Genomic DNA, 21,760 nt, shown 5'->3' with positions numbered 1-21,760 from the left:
GGAAAAGAAATCAATTCAGAGCAATAATAAGAAAGGCTGATGGTGGTTGGGGACTTTGTTACAGCAGCCTAATTAAAATGATTTATAACTGCCCAGAAAGGCTCTTTTGTTGGCCCCTGTTTATTGAGTAACAGTTCACATCAGCCATTACTCCATGCACCACCCATGAGAAATTGCCTAATGGCTTCTGTTCAGGGAACATCATCAAATAAGCATGAGTCTTTTCCAAGGCATCCCTCCTTGTGGGCTGCCTAAGGTATTTTCCAGGTGAGGGCTGAAGGATCTTGGTTAGAGAGGTCTGGAAGTCTGTTCTCCTCTTGCCAATTGTAGGATCCTTTAAGCTCCAGCCTCCATCAAGGCAACTTCCTCCCTTCCCCCACCCCAGGCTCTGGCCCAGTAGACAGGCTGCATGGGCTGCTGGCTGGCATCCAGCAAATGGAACCATTTCTGCTGACTTTGGGAAGACATCCTGGTCATGCTGCAGCTGTGGGTAGAACTCCAGTTCCAAGCAAGCTGGAAGGCCTGAAATAGGGTGCATTTGGAGTGCGAAGGCTCACTTAGGGAAGAAGGGTTATTTTTCTGCAGGGAACTAATTTGACCTTAGGTTTGAGATCCTTGAGCCCATCTCTGACATCCTGAAACAGGAAAAGGCCACTGTGTGGATTATTTCATGGGACTTCTAAAGAGACCTTCTCTTTGGACCACTGGTAGTGGTAGAAGGAGATAATCATGTCTTCTCCTTAAACCTATCCTGTTTGGGTCCTGGGCAGGGTAAACATCCCTTCTTCTCAATTCTTCCTGCCAGTTCATCCCATTTCAGAATTAAGAATGAAATACAAAAAACCCAGTCAATAAATGGGCTAAGGAACTGGGCAGAAACTTCACAGAAGATATACAGGCGATCAACAAATATATGAAAAAGTGCTCATCATCCCTAGTAATTACAGAAATGCAAATTAAAACCACCCTAAGATTTCCTCTAAGTCCAATTAATTAGAATGGCTATTATCAAGAACACAAGCAATAATAAGTGTTGACATGGATGTGGGGAAAAAGGCACATTCCTACATTGCTGGTGGAGTTGCAAATTGGTGCAGCCACTCTGGAAAGCAGTATGGAGATTCCTCAGAAAGCTTGAAATGGACCCACCATTCGATTCAGCTATCCTACTCCTCAGTTTATACCCAAAGGACTTAAAATCAGCATACTACAGTGATGCAGCCACATCAATGTTCATAGCAGCTCAATTCACAATAGTTAGATTGTGGAAACAACCAAGATGCCTTCAATAGATTAATGGATAAAGAAACTGTGGTATATATACACAGTGGAATATTACTCAGCCATAAAGAAGAATAAAATTATGGCATTTGCTGGTAAATGGATGAAGTTGGAAAATATCATGCTAAGTGAAATAGGCCAATCCCAATAAACCAAAGGCCAAATGTTTTCTCTGATAAGTGACTGATGATGTATAACAAGGCAGGGTGGTGAGGGAAAAGAGAAGAATGAAGGAACTTTGGATGGTGTAGAGGAAAATGGGGTGGGAGAAGGTGGGGGATGGACAGATAGTAGAGTGAAACAGACAGTATTACCCTATGTACATGTATGATTACATGAATGGTGTGAATCTACATTGTGTACAACCATAGAAATGAACAGTTGTACCAAAAAAAAAGAAGAATGAGGAAAACCTGGGGGAGTTAATCATTTCTTTGTAGATCCAAAGACATTTAGAAATGGAAACCTGAAATCTAAAATTTGAGCTTTGAAGGGAAGCTATAAATTCAATAGTTGAAAACTTAGCCTCTAGCATCAAACCCACCTGTGTGGGTATGACATTTGTGCCTTAGATTCCTTGGCCGTAAAATGAGGAGGATATGTAATATGAGTTTCAGGTCAATTCCTGATAAGTTGACTTAAGCGAGATTACTTTGTAGAAAGATCCATTGATCTTTTGTTCAAAAAAACCATCAGACAAGTGGCTTAAACCAGATCTACAGTAGCTGAAAGGAATAGTTTTGCCACCAGAGGGAGATGTGGATGTAAGGTTGGGGTCAGAGGTGAGGCCAGGGGAGTGTCTGAAACACATGCTGGGGGTCAGTCGGCCACACAAGATGCAGATGGACCAACCGGAGTTTGCCCAGATGGCTGCAGTGATGTCAAGGAAAAATTCAAACTTGTAAAACATCCTCAATCCTTTGGTGAGGTGCTTATTTAGCAGATTGGCCATTTAGTGAATGACTCTTTGATGAGCTGATCTACTTTCTACAACAGTTCCTTCATAATGAGGTTGCTATAAGAATTAAGTGAAATCACTCATACAAAGCATTTAGTACACTTCTTGGCACAAAATTTAAAAGAAAAAGATAAATCCCTTTCCTTACATACACGTCTTGGAGACTTAGACACTATCAGTTAGTATTAGGATCTTTTTGCTTTAATAAGTATACAACATTTGAGTTGTAACATATTCTTAAAATTATGCAGGCTAAAAAGAAAGCTTCTGTCAGTAAGACTGACTAAAATTAAACATTCCAAAACTTTAAAATAAAGTTGGGGGAAGGTGTCCATGACCTTTTTGTTGAACAACATTTTTGTTGTTGTTCTAATTAGTTAGACATGACAGTTGAATGCATGTTGACACATCATACATAAACAGAGTATAACTTCTCATTCTTCCAGTTGTATATGATATAGAATCACACTGATCATGTAGTCATACATTTACATAGGGTAATAATGTCAGATTCATTCTACTATCCTTCTTACTCCCATATCCTTCCCCTCCCTCACTCCCCTCTTCCTAATCCAAAGTAACTCTATTCTTCCCAACCCCACCCCCATTGTGAATTCACATCCACATATCAGAAAAAATATTTGGCCTTTAGTTTTTTAGGATTGGCTTATTTTGCTTAGCATTATATTCTTCAGCTCCATCCCATGGCTGAGTAATATTCCGTTATGTATATATGCCACATTTCCATTCATCTGTTGAAGCGCACCTAGGTTGGTTCCATAGTTTAGCTATTGTGGTTCATGACCGTTTGATGTTACACTGGAGTATGATTGAACAGACCTGCCCAAGGATCATTAGGTTATCCTAAACAGGGAGTAGCACACTTTCTTTAAAGGGCCAGATAGATAATAGTTTTGGTTGTTGCAGCTTTTGCCTCATGAAAGCAGTCACAGACTGTATGTCAGTGGATGTGTGTGACTGCTTGCCAATAAAACTTTATTGACCCTAAGAGGTGTCGGGCCTGTTGACCCATGGGCTGTAATCTGCTGATCCCTGCTCTTGGAGAATATGTCTGTGTCTAATTTTGTTATTTACTACTTAACTCTTATAACTGTGGAGCTATATGCTAATTTGGAGATTTTTAACTAATAGAGAAGATAACCACAAAGGCTATAGCTTTATTTCCCTGTGGGATATAAACATTTCTATCTCTTGGTAATCTTATTTTAACATATTTCTAAAATGTGTATTTCCCTAAATGCTCTTAGAACCATCTTTACTGTGTCCCTCATAAATGAATTTATGTATATTTTTAAATTTTTAAAGAATTTTTTAGTTGTTGATGGGCCTTTATTTTAGTTATTTATTCATATGCGGTGCTGAGAATCGAACCCAGTGCCTCACACATGCGAGGCAAGCACTCTACCACTGAGCCACAATCCCGACCTTAAGTGTATTTTTGACACATGTTCATTCTACATTTGTTTAAGGGTAGTATTTTTTACCTTTTTTTACCTTGTAAATTATACTCTGACAAGCTCATTAGCTAGAATACTATTTATAGCTGTGTCTTAGAATAATAAGACTTGTCATTGAGCTCATACCAGATATCCTATTCAGTACTTACCTGTTTTAAATATAGATAGTTCACCATATTATAGTCCCCATTTTGTAGATGAGAAAACTGAAGCACAGAGATGTGCAATAACTATTACGTAGAACTTACACTTGACCCAGGCTTTTCCTCACTCCACAGTCTAAACATAACTCCAAACCACCTTTCCTGGAGGATAAACACTGTTGACTTAACTACAACCTTGTTCGATAGGAACTTTCAATCTTAATTTCCTATCCTAATCCAATTACCAGAATGTAACACATGGTGGTGGAAGATATTTACACTCAGACATGTACTCCCTCATGACTATGAAATTTTGCTGCACCTTTAATTTTTTTTCACCATGATAGGTTTAAAGATATTCATAACTTCCTCCTCAACTGTATACCTATACTGTCTGTCGTGCTTATTGCTTTCAGGTGACTTGAAAGATGGTAAAAATAAGACAGACAAGAAGGATCACTCTGGAAATGATTCAAAGAAAACAGATGGTAAGAGTATCTTTCTCATTACATTTTTTTCCATAAAATGTGCAATTACTGAGAACTTGTTAGAATCATACCTGAAACTGAAATAGTGATGGTTAATATAGTTTTACATTCTAAAAAAAAAAAACTGCTATATTTAAATAATGCTAATATCTCATTTTCAATAATTTACAAATTATTGCTATGCCTCTGCTTCTCTGAAACACTTCATTCGTTTTTGTTGTCATATAGACTCATTCCCAATTATTTCTTTGTGCATGGACATGATATCAAGCTAAAAGTGAAAGTTTCCAGGGAGTGGTTTGAAATCTGAACGCAACTTCTCGTGCGTTATTGAAAAGGAGACAGCCTCTCACCATCCTGACATGCCTCTTTACTTGCAGGCATGAGATGAGTTTTCCCACTTCACATGTTTGCATCCTAAACTTCATCAAAAGCTGACTCTGGACTTGCTGATGGCAACACAATGGAATAAGACATACTTCTATTGTATTTATGAGTTTTTTGATCATGAATTGTGCAACATAAATAAGAAATGTTCAATGTTTTCAGTTGCACATTTTTTCCTCTTCAGTGAATTATTACTTTTGGTAAAAATAAACAGGAATCGGGTTAGCACCATGTTGCAAAGAACATCAATAGTTATAGAACACAGTTTGACCGGTAAGAAGTCCTAGAGGCAGTGAAAATACAACATGCATCATGAACCACCATGGTGAGGTGCTTCATGAACATTGTTTGCCCTTCTTATGAACAACATTTTACTCTTTTAAAACCCGAAAATTCAAATTAAATCACCCTCCAAACTTGGAACCATCGGGCTGAGAAACCCATCCTTACATTTTCCATACACCTCATTGTTCCATTTGTCATGTGAGTGCATTCCTAAACTTCCCTTCATGCATTGATGTGATATTTAACTAAAAATAGAATTTTCCAGGGTGTGGATTTTGTTGAGTCCCATATTCTTTTTGAAACTTCCCAGGGGACATTGTCCTTGATGCTCAGGTATTCTGTCAATAGTTTGCTTAGAACACCTTTGAAGAGCAAGTGCTAGGTAAGCAGGTTCTTAACACAGGCTCGCATGAAATCCACGTTCAGACCTTTCCTTTTAAGATCCAAGAAGTCGCTTCACGTGTCTTACCACACAATACCTGGGGAACTCACATCTGTAATTTTTCACCAACTTGCTTGTGCAGTGGAAACCATAATGAACATCCCCTGAATAATTGTGATTAAGAAGTGAATTAAACAGAGATAAAATGGAATTCAAAGTGGCAATCTCTCAGTCAGACATTTATGGAAAAGGTTGTTCAAATACCAGAGACTCTGCCAGGTGTCAGTGAACCCAAGTCAGGGCAACCCAATCCAGGAAATGTACAGTGGAACAAACAAAAGGGTCAGCTAAAAACCCAGCACCTAGACAACTTCCCCATCCAGCACTTGGTCCATTGCTCCCTGATCTGAATTCCTATAGCACAAAAGTCCAGAATAAATCAAGTTCCAAATTTTTAATATGGAATCTTCAATCTTATACTTTTTATTATACTATAAATAGCTGCTTTAATGTCACATGGGCATTGCGAGTTAAGTTGTATTACTTCATAAAGCCTTTTTATTTTGTCTAGTTCCCTTTTAAATGAATGATTTCCAACTATTTAGAAGACTGAAAAAATTTAGGGGGAGGAAGGTGATTAAATAGATTCTATATTCTATTGCATAAATATGTGTAAAATTTGGTTGTTTAATGAACAGGATTCTTGATCTTACAAGTGGTAGTAAATAAAAAAAAAGCTACAACATCCATCCCCTGTTTTTCCTCAATAATCCCGCACTTCACCTGCTTCAAGAGGGGCCTGGTGGTCCATACACTTGCACATTTACATGCAAACGTAGACACGAACAACTTTGTATTATAGTATCATTGCTGAACTAACATGACATCTCTCACCATCACTATTTTGGCACCTACCCAAGACCCAGAGCACTGAGCTTCAGTGTCTTACAGTGGTTTAGTCCAAAACCTTTACTAGGACTAAAGCTAATTCTTGGTGGCATGAAATGGAAAAGAATGACTCTTACTTACCCTTTTCCTTTTTAGTCATTAAAGTCCTTTGCTACAGAAGATTTTTTTAAAATAAAAACTGTAGATCAGTGGATATATTGATTTAGAATTCCATATAGAAATAACATTTTGAACATTTCTTTCTAAAGTGGCTCTTATTATGTTTGATGACCAGGTAGACTTAATTTAACTTTTCAAAGACCCTATTCCCATTCCAACCCTGAAAATCATTGATGACTAGCTCTCTATAATTTTTGAGAGGGAGTATTCAGGTACAATTCATTCCCACCGTGATTAACCCACTATGGTTTATGGTTGTAGCATTGTAGACATTCAGAGAGAAACCAGTTGGCTTTTTCCAAACCCTAGTGACCCTGGGCCTGCACAGGGGGAAGTGGTGTGTGCTGAAATGGTAAGTGACACCCTGGTATAATGAGCACATTGCAATGGCACATTATCTCTGTCAGGCTACTGAGGTTCTCTTTAGTACCCTGCAGCAATAATTCTCTAACTGACCTCAAAGAATGGATGTCCTTTGAAAACACCTTGCTTACCACTAGAGAGAAATGTACTAAAATGAAAAGGTTTAGGTCTCTGAGCCAAATTTCTCTTAGTGTCTAAAATTTTCCACCATTATTGGGAGACTTGCAGGGGACCACACAAATGAATTCTTTTCAGAGCATTCCGAGTCATGGTTGTAAGAGCATTGCCTCTTGAACCTAATATAATTTATTATAGTTGTTCAAAAATACAAACTTACCCTTCCCTGTGCTTGACCATTTAACAGAGATATATGAGAGAGCCACCTTCTGTGTCTCTCAGAAGTTGGATTATAATTAGGTCCCGCACTGTTATTAACCAAATTCCAGAGAGTGAGTTCAGCTGGAGTTTCTCCTTCACTGAATATTCTGGGAATTGGAATGTTTACTGTCAATTCACGAAATTTAAAAGTAAGCTGAAAAGTGGGAAAGGTGGACAAAGAATATCCACAAATGTCCGCCTCTGACAAAAAGAAATAACAAGAACTGGAGTCATCTTCTCACTTGAATCAAGGGAGAGAGAGAAAGAAAGACTGACTTCCACTGGACAACATATGTGAAAGAATGATTTTCAAGATACTCGATATCAGAAAATGAAGAACAGTGATTTTTGAGAGACAGGAGATGAACGTGGTGGTGAACCCTGTGATCACCTCAGCTTACTGCCACTAGAGGAGGACTAGACAACAATAGAAAGGAGGGACACAGGCAGACCTGGTTGACAGGTTCTCTGAATTGAGAAGTTGAAGAAGAGTTCAGGAAAACCAACCCAGTTAGGGTTGACAGAATAAAATACTCAAAGAAGAGAACTGTAGCACCCCAGAGATCTGAAAAGTACATTTCAGAGTGCTAATCAACCTCTGCAAAAGAGGAAACTACCTGGAAAGAACCAGCCAAGAGGATTAGAGGTCATGGTCCTGATGTTCACATGGGATAAAGTGCCTGTTGCCACCAACCAGAATCGAACCTCTCATCATTTACAGAAAATTAGGTAGAATATTCAGAATTGTCTTGAATTTGTAGCGGGAATAATTAGCTGTAGGCTTTAAATGTTGCTCTAGTCCTACCTAACAAATCTTAAAAAGCAAGACATAAAAGGGTCAAAGTGTTTCCAGGTAACCTAATTACATCCCAGAATACAACTCAAGGAAGGTGTGTGTATGTGTGTGTGTGTGTGTGTGTGTGTGTGTGTGTGTGTGTGTGCGCGCACGTGCGCATGTGAGTATATCCAGCACCCAACAAATTAAAATTCACAATGCTTACATCCAAAAAATAATAAATAAATCACTGGGCATTCAAAGCAGCAAGAAAACACTGCCCATAATGAGAAAGAAACAAACAAGCAAACACCCAAATAGTTGAAACTAAAGAACTAAAACTCAGAACTAAAATAAATGTTGGAATTAGCAGACTAGGAACTTAAAGCAGCTCTTATAACTATAGTACATATGTTCAGAATTTAAGTAAAGACATGCATACATTTAAAAAGATCAAAAATCAAACTTGTAGATATGAAAACTATAGGTCTGATATGAAAAATACACTGGATGGTATTAATAGGATAACACTGAGTAGGATTAATAGTAAGTGCACTAAGGAGGATGAGACATTGAGAAAAAAAGTAGTAAAAAGATTAGACATAGAAATAAAGCATAAAAAGAATAAAAACAGAATAAAGAATGCAAGTTATTATAAATAGCATCAAATATGTGTACATTTGGAATCTCCAAAGCAGAAGAAAGAATGGGGAGGAAAGGAAACTATTTGAAGGCTCAATGGATAAAATTTTGCCACAAGATGAAAACTGTAAATAGACCCAAGAAACCCAATAAAGCCCAAGAACGATAAACACAAAGAAAAAATTACACAAAAGCGTATCAAAATCAAATTACTCTTAAACAATGAATAGAAATGTTTAAAAACATCCAAAGGGAAAAAAACACATATGCACAGATGAACAAAGGTAAGAATGATAGTGTATTTCTTGTTAGAGAAAATGAGAAGACAGTGGAGCAACATATTTAAAGTACTGAAAGAAAAGAAATCATCCAAGAATTCCGTGATCAACAAAAATATCTTTTTAGAAATTCGGGAGAACTAAAGATAGCTTCATCAGACATGCAAAGGTTTTCTTGTCATTATTCCCTAAACAATACAATATGATGACTATTTACCTAGCATTTATTTAGAGATAATCTAAAAAAGGTTAAGGGAGGATATGCATAGGTTATATTCAATTACTATGCCATTTTATATGAGGGACTTGACCTTCCACAGATTTTTGGTATCTGTGACAGGTCCTGGAACCAGTTTCCCACAGATACCAAAAGACAAATGTATATAATTTATTATTATTTAACTCTCCCAAAGATAATTGGCTACTTGATACAAAGTAGTAAATGTATTGTTGACCTTATAACATATACAAAAACAAAATGTCTGACTACAATAGCATAAACTGTATACGGAGATACAAAACATCCAGATTAGACCAAGCAACTTTGGAAAAGAAGGGAAACCTGATCTCAAGACTTACATAGCTACAGTGATCAAAGCAGCATACTATTGGCATCAACATAGACAAACAGGTCAATGGAATAGACTTCAGATACTGAGCTGTAAGTGTATGAGAGCTTAGTTTTACAAAAGGAGAAGGAAATTCTGTAGAAAATGATAGTCATCAACAAGGGTGATGGAGCAATTGGAGCAAAACAACGAACTTCTGCCTCTGCTTATGCCATATAAAAGCATGATCTTAGAACGGGTCCAAAACCGAAGTGTAAAATGTAAAATTATAAACCTCTATTTTAAAAAAAATATGAAAGCCTCCCTTTTAAATTGCATTAGGGAAAAAAATTTCCTAGGTATGAAAATAAAAGTACAAATCATAAAAGAACAAACTGATAAATTATATTTTTATCAAAATTAAAAACTTATGTCTTAAAAACCTGTTAGAGACTAAAAAGGCAATCCACAGACTGAGAGAATATTTGCAAAGCATAGATAAAAGACTTTTATCCATGATATAGAAAGAATTCTCAGTATTCAATATAAGGAAGCAAGAACTGATTAAAATCATGTGAACATTGTAACAAACATGCCACTAAAGAAGATACACCACTAGCAAAGAAGCATGTTAAAGGGTTGTTAACATCATTACAGAGAGGCAAATTAAAAACAAAATGAAACATATTGAGAGAGAACCAAATAAAATGAAGCTCATGAAAGGGAGAAAGATGATTTCACACTTGCAGGTTGTATTCAACTAATAATTTCTTAGCTCTTGGCTTCTGTGACTGTCAGGATGCAACTTTCCCAGCTCATTTTCTCAATGAGGAATCATATTTCTTATAGTCTCATTTCTTAAGTATTTCTTAAGCTGCTCATATACTCCTGCTCAGCATCTCAGTATAGGAAAATACAGGAGGCAGTAGAACTTACTTTCTTGTGAGTTTGCTTAGAGCAGCTAATTGTGTTCAGGCGGTTTATTGTGAACACAAGAAGAAGAGGACCTTACCTATCATTTGGTCCTTCACAAGGCTGTTGTCTCATGAACCTTGACTTGTTACAGAGCTTGCAAGAGTCACCTGAAAAAAACATGTTTTTCCCATTTTTTAAAAAATAGGTGATTCCTAGAAATTTAGTTTGGACCAAAATACATAAAGTTGGAATGAATGAGTTTGTTAGAGATCTTTTGTTCTATTATATTTACTGCATTATTAATAAAAACAGTAGAAGAATATAATTATGAGCCTTGACATTTGAGTTGTACTTAATGCTTGCAACATTCTTATTTTACATTGGAACATGTTTGTTAGTTACCTAAGGCTGGGGCCCATCCTGCTTTCAGTGGACCTGGTAGTGAATGATAGATGGGAATCTGCAAGCATGGAGGTGCACCCAGCTCTGCAGAACCAGGGGGGAAAGTCAGACAGCAGGGTCTGGGCAGAACTACACCACGTGGATGCCTGAGACATCATAGAAATGTCTCAGATTCAAGTGCAGAAATTTGGGAAACAACGGACATGCTGGTACATTACTGTTATTCAGGAGGCACACATTCACAGATCACAGGGGCACCAAGACCATTGTCAGTTTGCAGAGACACCTGTGTCATGGTGTTCTGTCTCATGGAATTATCCTCATCTCACCTTTTCTTCCAAGTATTTCCCCCATACAGCTCAGAACAATAGCCTCAGACTGTCTTAATGCTCCAGAACTAAGAACTGCCTGCTCAGAACACTCAAGGACCTTCCTTGTGGTTGACGCCTTATTTTACTACCTCATTGCCCCAGTCTCTGCTGTTTCTTCTCAAAGGGCTTCTTGTCACCTGAAGTTGATGGTGACTGCATTAGTCAGTTCAGAGCTACAGCAACAGTTGAGCACAGTACCCATTTTCAGCCCACTCATCTTTTAATTAACCTTATACACCCTAGAGGTGGGCACTTCATAGGGAATTTTGTACCAATTTAATATTTTTTTCCCAATTTCTGAACGATTGATGTGTTTTCTAAGAAACTGTCAATGTGATTTTAGGAAGAATTCTAATACATTCACAATTCTTACAGGGTGGTGGTCTTTATGGCCATTTTAGTTGAAACTTCTATCCCAGTTTATGCTGTATGTGCTACATATAAGATGATTTGATCTTTGAAGAAGTTATAGCATCTCAAGAATTCTTTTTTTTAAATTTTAAAATTTTATTTGTTCTAGTTAGTTGTACATGAAAGTTGAATGCTTTTATACATTTGGGTAGATCATACATAAACAGTGTAATCTCTCATTTTTCTGATTATACATATTGCAGGATCACATCGATCATGCAGTCATGGATATGGGGTAATAATGTCTGTTTCACTCTACTATAATTTTTTAAATTTATTTTTTTCTTTTTCTTTTATTTAAATTTTATTTTTTATTTGTTCTTTTTAGGTATACATGACAGTAGAGTATATTTTGTCATATTATACATTCATGGAACATAGCTTATTTCTTATTAGGATCCCCTTCTGATTATAAATGATGTAGTTTCACTGGTTGGGTATTCATGTATCAACATAGGAAAATTATGTCTGATACAGTCTACTCTCTTTCCTATTCCCATCCTGTTTCCCTTCCCTTCATTTCCCTTTGTCTAATTCAACGAACTTCGATTCTCTCATCCCCCCATTAGTTATATGTTAGAATCCACATATCAGAGAGAACATTCTGCCTTTGATTTTGGGGAATTGGCTTATTTCACTTAGCATGATAGTATACAGTTTCATCCATTTACTGGCAAATGCCAAAATTTCATTCTGTTTAAAGCTGAGTAATACTCCACCATACTTATACCTCATTTTCTTTATCCATTCATCTGTTGAAGGGCATCTAATTTGGTTCCATAGCTTAGCTATTATGAATTGAGCTGCTATAAACATTGGTGTGGCCGTGTCACTGTAGTATGCTGATTTTAAGTCCTTTGGGTATATGCCGAGGAGTGGGATAGCTGGGTCAAATGGTGGTTCCGTTCAAATTTTCTGAGGAATCTCCATACTGCTTTCCAGAGTGGTTGCACCAATTTGCAGTCCTACTGGGCATGTATGAGTGTGCCTTTTTCCCCACATCCTCACAAACATTTATTGTTACTTGTATTCTTGATAATTGCCGTTCTGACTGGAGTGAGATGGAATCTCAGTGGTTTTTTTTTTTTTTTTTTTTAAAGGACTTAATTTTGTTTAACTTAAAAAATATTTTAAAATTTGTTCTAATTAGTTATATATGGCAGTAGAATGCATTTATGCATTTTGATAAATCATACATAGATGGAGTATAATTTCTCATTTTTCTGATTGTACATGTTGTACTGGGCAGTGCGGTTTTAGTTTGCATTTCTCTAATTGCTAGAGACGTTGAACATTTTTTCATATATTTGTTGACCAATCGTATTTCCTCTTCTGTGAAGTATCTGTTCAGTTCCTCGGTCCATTTATTGATTGAGGTTTTTTTTTTTTTTTTTTTTTTTTTTGGTGTTAAGTCTTTTGAGTTCTTTGTATATCCTGATTAATGCTCTATCTGAGGTACAGATGGCAAAGATTTTCTCCCATTCTGTAGGCTCTCTCTTATATGTTCTTGATTGTCTTCTTTGCCAAGAAGAACTTTTCAGTTTGATAAAATTTCATTTATTTGGTCTTATGCCACAAAGCTACTGTTAGCAAATACAAGAAGATAGAGATACTACCTTGTATTCTATCAGATCATAATGGATTGAAATTAGAAATAAATGACAGAATAAAAAAACAGAAACTTCTCCAATACCTGGAGATTAAATAATACACTATTATACGATGAATGGAAAACAGAAGACATCAGGAGGGAAATAAAAAAAATTTTAGAAGTAAATGAGAACAAAGACACATCATATCAAAATCTCTGGGACACTATGAAAGCAGTAGTTAGAGGAAGATTTATTTCATGGGGCGCATTCAACAAAAGAAGTAGAAATCAACAAATAAACGACTTAACACTACAGCTCAAAGCCCTAGAAAAAGAAGAGCAGACCACCATCAAAAGGAGTAGAAGACAGGAAATAGTTAAAATCAGAGTTGATTTTACTTCTTGAGCTTTAGGAATCTAGTTGAAGAATTCCGTTCCTAGGCCAACATGGTAGAGAGTTGGGCCTACTTTTTCTTCTATTGCTGCAGGGTCTCTGGTCTAATGCCCAGGCCTTTGATCCACTTAGAGTCGAGCTTTGTGCAGGGAAGTTCTGTGGGTCATCTCTTGTGCCCTATATCCAGTCAGTGCAAGACACACTCCCCCATAGCACCTCTTTTCCTATTCTCCTTCTCAGTCGTATTAAGCCTTCAGATATGTTGATATCTTGGAGTAGATTATTATTCTTGTTCACTTCTAGTCATTCTTGTTTGCTTTCCTCTGCCTTAATCTCGATGAAATTTACTGTCCATAAGCAGGTGTTCTCAAACTATTTCATTCTCACTCATTTTTGTCCCCCTTAACCAACTAGAGTTTCATGTGCTCTTTATCCACCCCACCAATGGTGTGCCCAGATCATGTGGTGTGTAAAATAGGCCCAGGATGAGGAGCAGTTCTGGGGATACTAGCTGTTACCCCATCCTTTTCTCTCTTACCAAAAGCACCATGACCTTGAGTTCTAATCACTTTAAAAATGAAAACTTTATGACTTCAATGCTTACCTGTTTTTAATGATGAGTGATTTCCATATACCTCACCATTTGGCGACACACTGAAATCTGCACCTCCTGACTTGAGGTCATTTCACCAATAGTTAAGTCCACTCTGAGTTTTGAGCTAGTGTCCAGAGGATAGCAGCATTTCTTAGTTCTGAAAAAGTATCTCACTGTAGCCTTCCACATATTGTCAGAAAAGTAGGCTTATTGTTTAATGAAGGAATTGCCCTTCACTTGAGAATCCAGCATCTTTGTGGACTGTTTTCCATGGGTTTAGAGGGACACTCTACCTGGATGTCTATCTGGATGCTCTGGGTCCCAATTAAGACAAGTCCTCATTCCAGCATGTGTTCTGATCCCTTTCCCTAAGCCATGTGTCACTGAAAACTCCCGTGACCCTTTACCCAACATCCCACAGTAAGCAAAAGCTCTGGTTTACATGAACAGGCATGGGGTGTTTGTCTTTTAAAGCATTTTACAACCTTATTTTCTCAAAATAGTTTGGCAAGTGTTTGAGCCTCCACTCTGATGTCCCCATCAGAAGGACACAGCCAAGCATAAATAAATGGAGAGGAGAATCACAGTATTAGTATTTAAAAAAAAAATTTGTTTGTTTTAATTAGTTATACCTGACAGTAGGATGCGCTTTGATACATCATCTATAATTTTAGGTGGCTACCTGCCTCACTCATTAGATTCTGAACAGTATTATTGCCTAAATATCCTTTAGTGTCATTTTCTGGTTAATTTCAGAATGTGGGCTGTAGGTGACCCAATGATAAGAGTTATTTTGAGTTCAGTGATGCTGAGACCCAATATAATTGTGTGTGTGTGTGTGTGTGTGTGTGTGTGTGTGTGTGTTTGGATGGATTTGGGGGAAATCTATTAGCCAATCAATATGTGAGTGAGAAGCAGTCAAGTGGGGTGAATTTAAAAAATTCTCCTTGCTCCTTTTTGCAGTGGACTTACACTCCTGGGGGCGTGGACATGCCCAGCAAGTCATTACTGCTGACTCACAGTGAATCAGGAGAGCTAGCTCTTTTGGTTACGAACATCCATCTCAAATCAATGTGTTTTTAATGTGATTTTAGGTCCGATGAATGTCCTTGTGTTTTTCAAGGAGGGTATAAAATAGACATCCCCAAGGGGATTGTAAAGGACAAAGGTGCTGTGTAACTGGCATTGTCCTCCTGTAGATTTTGCATTTTTGAAATTCATATTTGTTGTTTCAAAACAGTTATTGAAATCACATATACACACGTTTTAGTCAGCTTTTTTTTGTTGGTGTGACTAAAGGACCCAACCAGAACAACTGTAGCAGAGGGAAGGTTTATTTTGAGGGCTCACGGTTTCAGAGGTCTTAGTCCATAGAAGGTCGGCTCCATTCCTCCGGACTTCAGGTGAGGCTGAACATCATGGCGGAAGAGTGTGGTGAAGGGAAGCAGCTCACATGATGATCAGATGATACAAAGTACATGCCCCATAGTCATGCCCCCAATGAACCAATGCCTCCAGCCCCACCCACCTGCCTCTAGTTACCACTCAGTTAATTCCATCAGGGATTCATTCACTGATTAGGTCAAGGCTGTGACTCAATCATTTCTCATTCAAACCTCCTTGCATTGTCTCACACCTGAGCTTTTGGGGGACACCTCACATCCAAACCATAACACACATGTATATACACAAATACATACATATTTTGTTATGTGTATATATGCATACATATACACATATATACATAATAGAAGTTTGGTGGGTTTTAAAAAGTTAAATTGTGTTATACTAAGGAAAACTTCTAACATCAATTTGTGTGGTTTACCTAGATTTTTAGATTCAAGTCTGTTACTAACTATATAGTAAAGTATCAAGTAGAAGTATATAGTGCACTCTTTGTTAATGACAAAATTAATCTTTTAAAACAACTTTCTCTTATAATTATTAGTATATAAACTTTCATTGTTTCACTCTATCTTCTGGACATTTTGTGCACTCTTAATGTACCATTCTATTTTTAGAGGAACATGGCTTAATAGAATAAAAACCTTGGAATGACTAGAGAAAAGGCAATTTTTCTTTTTTCCTTAATACTGATGTTCAGGATTAAAAAAAGTCTTAGTAATCATGAAATAGACATTTATCTGGTTTTCTCACAGAAATATTATATTTTGTCATATTCTGTGTAAATAATTAGAGAAACAAAACTAACAATACTTTTGCCAAAGGGAACTCCATTGACTTCATAAAACATTTTTTAAAAAAAAACAGCTGCCTTTGAAGTCAATATGTGTCAAAGTCAGCACTTGGGACTATCTGTGTTAATGGTTAGTGCCGTTCCTGTTGAGACACCCATGTGCTCCAAGAGCTGTGTCCAGGGCAATATCAAGCAAGCGTTCCAGCTGTCCCTCTGCATTTATTCTTAGCATGCTCCACCAAGGGGCACCTGATCTCCAAGTGACGACATCTATGTTCCTAAGTATTAGCCTGCAACTGTATGTGCTATTTTTACTCTATAGCCTGGAGAAACAGTAAAAATATGAGAAAATGTGTTTTATTTATTTTTCTTTCATTCTGAAGCATTTGGTGTTTTTCCTGAACTAATAAGATTGAGAAAAATGTGAAGAGCAGTCTGAATGTGTCAGGTCTAAAATCCAAGCCTCTTTGGCATGTTCCAAAGGACTTTCTTTGTCTTTATGGTCCTAGTTGATTCTTGACTTCACAGACTCTAAGACTGAAGAGAAGCAAAACTGTCTTGTAGACAGGGTTGCTTGACCCCATCCTTACCACACTCTGAGCATGCTGGCCATTGACTCCTCCCATGTAGAGCTGTGGGAGCCCCCCAAACCTGGCTGTTACTGCTCTTCCAGGAGGGGGCTGGGCCCCGGGGCACTTGGAGAATTGGCATTTTAATAGTTTCCTTAAACATTATTGTATGAGGTCCCTAAAACAGAGAGTAAGAATAGCAGGAAGATGCCTTGGAGAATATGGACAGAAAAACAGAAACAGATATTCACATTTAATTTTTTTTTTTTTTTTTTTTTTTGGTACTGGGAATTAAACTCAGGGGCACTTGATCACTGAGCCACATCCCCAGCCCTATTTTATATTTTATTTAGAGTCAGGGTCTCACTGAGTTGCTTTGTGCCTTGCTTTTGCAGAGGCTGGCTTTGAACTCATGATCCTCCTGCCTCAGCCTCCCAAGCCACTGGGATTATAGGCATGTGCCATCACACCCAGCTACATATTTTAAATTTTTCAAGAAAGAACATGCTAAATAAGGGGAGAGAGAAAGCAGCAGAAGTATAGGAGGCAAATTTAGCATTGTTGTTCTTCTTCACGGTAATGCAGATGCCATGGACCAAAGGCAAAGATGAAGAGAGGGAAAAACCAGGACTAAGAACTACCATCCTCTGTACTGTTTTTATTCTGTGTTTGGATCCAATGGGTACTTTTAGGAGATGATACTATAGGCAAGGCTTCAGGAAGTTATATTCTCATAAATGTCATCTATCATCTACCTGCCCACCTACTTACCCTACCTATCCATTCATCCGTCTATTAATTTTATAGAGAAGCAGCTATATCTTTTCTGGGACTTGAAAATCTGGTTTGAATCTCTATCTCCAGCCAAGTCAACTTACTTTGTGTTTGGGTGAAAGTTGAATCAGGCTGTGAAAAAATGTAAAACCCAAGAAAAATAATAAAGAAATATATTTATAATTTTTTAAAAGCTAGTGCCAGATTCTAGGAAGTCTGCCTCATCAACATGCCACGTAAGATCTAGGCATAAACGCAAATGATCAATAAACACATTTTTCAGAGTTAAGTATGTTAACTTCAATGTTAGCCATGTCTTAAAACAAGTATCTTTAAAAGGAATGGTTGTAAGATCTACATACATCTCTGCTTACCTTCAGAAGAAGTATACAAAGGATAGAATATTTGTACTCCGGGATTCAAAGCCACTACAGCTGCCCCTTCTGAAATCTTTGATCCAGGGGCAGGTGAGGGATGACATTTGCTTCAATATTTTCTTGTATTATCCCAAGGTGGGACTAGCTTCCATTTAACTTCATCAATCTTTTTTTTTTTTTTAAGTGTCCTGCATTTAACTGCTTTTTCTAAAAAAGTGAATACATGTAAAATATTTTATTAAATGCATCAGTTGAAGGAACTAGGAAAATGAAATAACCCTTCAAAGAAAAAGTCAAAAAAGAACAAATGTATAAGGAGTCATGTTGAATTGAAAGTACAACTGAACCCAGACCAACTTTTTTCCTGGGGAGAGGAAAGTCAATCTCTAGTGACACGATAGTTTGCATGTCTTATCAGTTACCTGCAAAGTACAGATTTTTAAAATAACTTTGAGAGAATCAACCTGATAAGGCAGAGGGTATGCTACTAATAATGCATAGTTTTCCACTGAAGCACAAAAAATTTTTTGTTTGCAACCCTACATGAAAACACTGGAGAATGAATATAGTCACATGAGCTAAGTTAGAGGAAGTTAGCAAGATATATGTCATTTTCTTGGTAATGGTTCCTACATTTTCAATTAACTGGTTAACAATTAGCCCCAGTTCCTTGAATCAGAGAGTTTCAGTTATAAATCTTTCACAGGTCTTCTTTCACTGGGCAAAAGGAGTTAAAAATTTTTTTGATGTTTCCTAGTGTAAAAAACAATACAAGAATTGATTCTCTTTTCCAACTGTAGGAACCTGAAAAATGAGCATTAAACGTGGAACCATTCGGAAACCCTAGGTAAAGCAAACCCAGGACTTCTCTGTACTACTTTTTGCAATTTCTTGTGAATCCAGAATTATTTAAATAAAAGGTTTTAAAAGCAAAAAATAAATAAATAAATAAAAGAGGCAAGCCAGGCACATGGGACTTTTGAGGTCTCCAAAAAACCAGCATGGGTTTAGAATCAATGGATTTCAAAGTAGCAATTGCAAAAATGGTCTCGTTTCTCGGTTCAGCACAGAGTGACCTCACAGAGTGACACCTTACTTTCAGGGTCCTTGTTTTCATATGCTTTGTGATCTTGTTGATGCTTACTCAATTTTAGTTTAAATTGAAAACAAATACAGAAAACCAAAACATAATAAAGCCAATATAGTACTTAGAATGAGAAGAGATTCTGGTCTGATTTACAAACCACTGCAAAGCCACCTGGCAAGCAAATACTCCTTCTCTGGGAGATTAGGCACTCAGAAAGCCATTTATAATGGGGTTTCTTTATAGGGAATGTAATTTTTTGACATATCACACCTTGCTATTAGATAAAATATACATTCAATGTACTTATGATTTTCTTTTTAATTTTTATTATGCTATGAAAGTCAAAATTAGAAAGTGTGGAGGGAAACCTCTTTCTCATCATTATCTTTATCCCCATCCATCTCATTTTTATTCAGTTCACTTCCTTTTAATTAGAAAATAATTATTTGTTGACTGTATACTATGAATCTGGTACTGCTTTATATACAAGAAGTGTTAGAGAAATAGCTTTCCCTGCTCTCAAGGATCCTGCAGTCTGGGTGGAACATCATCCTGTAGACAGCTATGAGACTAGGCACCTCGGAACAGGTACCTGAAAAGATTCTGAAGCAGAAATTCCTTTAAGAGAGAATGTGGCCGGGTGCAGTGGCACATGCATATAATCCCAGCAGCTCAGGAGGCTGAGACAGGAGGATAGCGAGTTCAAAGCCAGCCTCAGCAGTTTAGTGAGGTACTAAGCAATTCAGTGAGACCCTGGCTCTAAAATAGGACTGGGGATGTGGCTCAGTGGTTGAGTGCTCCTGAATTCTGAGTTTAATCCTTGGTACCAAAACAAAAAAGAAAAGAGAGAGAGAGAGAGAGAGAGAGAGAGAGAGAGAGAGAGAGAGAGAGAGAGAGAGAGAGAGAGAAAGCGAATGCATTTGGGTAGGTCAGGGTCAGCTTCACAACACAGCCTCAGCTTCAGAACATAAGCCCCTTGTTCTTTTACTGTTCATTGTACTTAAGGACAGTGAACACAAGTGCAGCTTAACACACACAAGCTTCCTTTCTTTGCCTATTCTGCCCCCACTTGATCAGCTCCTTCATTCCACCCTTGATCCAAAAGTGGAGAGGAAGATGAAGATCCATAGCCAGAAGGAGCACCCCACTGTCTCCCCCATAATTTATGATTAGAAAGGCCTTTGGATTCCACTAAGACCCTGGATGGATGTCTTTCCATCTTGGGCACCCACCAATCTTGACAGTGGGCATTGCTATCCCAAGATGCCTAGGATAGCAGGTGCATCAGCCACCTGGGGGCCAGTTGAGGCTCACTCAATTTAATGTCCTTGTCACTAAACCAGCTACCCGTCCTTAACTTTCTTCTAACCAATGAGAACCAAATTCAATCTTAAGTTGTCATAACAAAACTGGGCTTTACACATGAGACCTGGGAATATCTCTGCAGGCGATTAGTGACCATCTGCAAGGAGTCTCAGTACATGTGACCTTAAGCTGATCATGACGGCCAGAGCACTAAGGAGGGAAACCTGGCTTGTGTCTCCCCCGTGGACCACACTGTACATAGATTGTCAAAAATCAGTGGAAAATTTCTAACTCTTGATTTTGGCTCTGTTTGGTCTCCTTCCCTCACTGCCAAGTTTTCAGTACTAGTATCAAAGTAGAGCTTTCTTTTCTCTATTATTTCTCTCAAATGGGTGAAGGTGCTAATGTAGGGTAAACATAACAAAACATCAGGAGCAGAATAAAGCAAGAGGACCAGCAGGAGGTCCGGATCAATGGCCCCTGGAAAATTAAGAATTGACTGTAATTACCATAGATAAGAAGGGGTTCTCCTATCTCCCAACCAGTTTTCTGCCTAATTTCAGTTAAATCTTATTTAGGAGAGGATCTTAGCCTTTTAAGTTGAGTGGGAAATTCTCCTTGTCCTGAATTAACTTTGAACATCTCTGTAGGTGATGATGTTACCCTTCCTAAAGTCTAAACACTGCACTCCTGTCCCTTCAGAGCCCTGCACAGGATACTTTTAACTATAGGGCAAGATGACTTGCAGAGCACATGCCACCAATGGGAGTCAATAATATACTGGTTTGTTGTTTTAAATTCTGCCCCAGACCATTAGCTTACATAGGTAGAGTATACCAGGTGGAAAAAAAAATCCAGCATTGTCTATTTCCATTAACTTAATTCTGTTTCCATCTTAGTTCTCTTCTTCCACCCCTTCACCCTCTGGGTCCAGTGGAGGATACAGGTGATTTAACATCCCTGTAATGATTTTGATCGGGACATGTCTTGTTTTAGATGTTTTGGGGAAGCTACTGAGGGTAGAACATTGCTTTTTGCACGGAAGCAGTTGGGATTAGATGAATCTGATTTCTTCCAATCCTGCTGACCATTGAGGTAAATTGACCAGATGGACAGCCACTGTCATCCTGATTGCAAAATAAAGTGATTTGATATCCATATTGCATGAACCAAATGTTTATAATTTAGTTTAAAGCCACTCTTAAATTTTCAAATGTACCAGTGTTTAAAGTTCTCCACTGAGATTTTTCCCCTTATGGATAGAATGAATCATATTACAAAGGAGGAGACCCCCATGATCAGTCTTAAATTGTTTCAT

At 37.6% G+C, this 21,760-nt stretch overlaps 1 protein-coding gene across 8 annotated transcripts in view; it reads left to right on the top strand.

Annotated features, from left to right (window-relative positions):
- The window catches only part of PDE1C (phosphodiesterase 1C), a 538,202-nt gene that overhangs the window by 481,903 nt on the left and 34,539 nt on the right, over positions 1-21,760 (top strand). For 7 of the 8 annotated variants that reach the window (XM_079152338.1, XM_079152341.1, XM_079152340.1 and 4 more), the window contains one exon: positions 4,277-4,348. In XM_079152338.1, coding sequence (XP_079008464.1) covers positions 4,277-4,348 — 72 coding nt within the window. Of the gene's footprint in view, positions 1-4,276; positions 4,349-4,728; positions 5,294-21,760 lie in introns of those variants that run through there. The other variant, XM_079152345.1, reaches the window with a different exon arrangement.

The sequence above is a fragment of the Sciurus vulgaris genome, assembly GCF_902686455.1.
Source record: "Sciurus vulgaris genome assembly, chromosome: 8".
NCBI classification, from domain to species: Eukaryota; Metazoa; Chordata; class Mammalia; order Rodentia; family Sciuridae; genus Sciurus; species Sciurus vulgaris.
The sequence above is the reverse complement of the archived record's forward strand: the minus strand, read 5'-3'. Positions and strand labels throughout refer to the sequence as shown.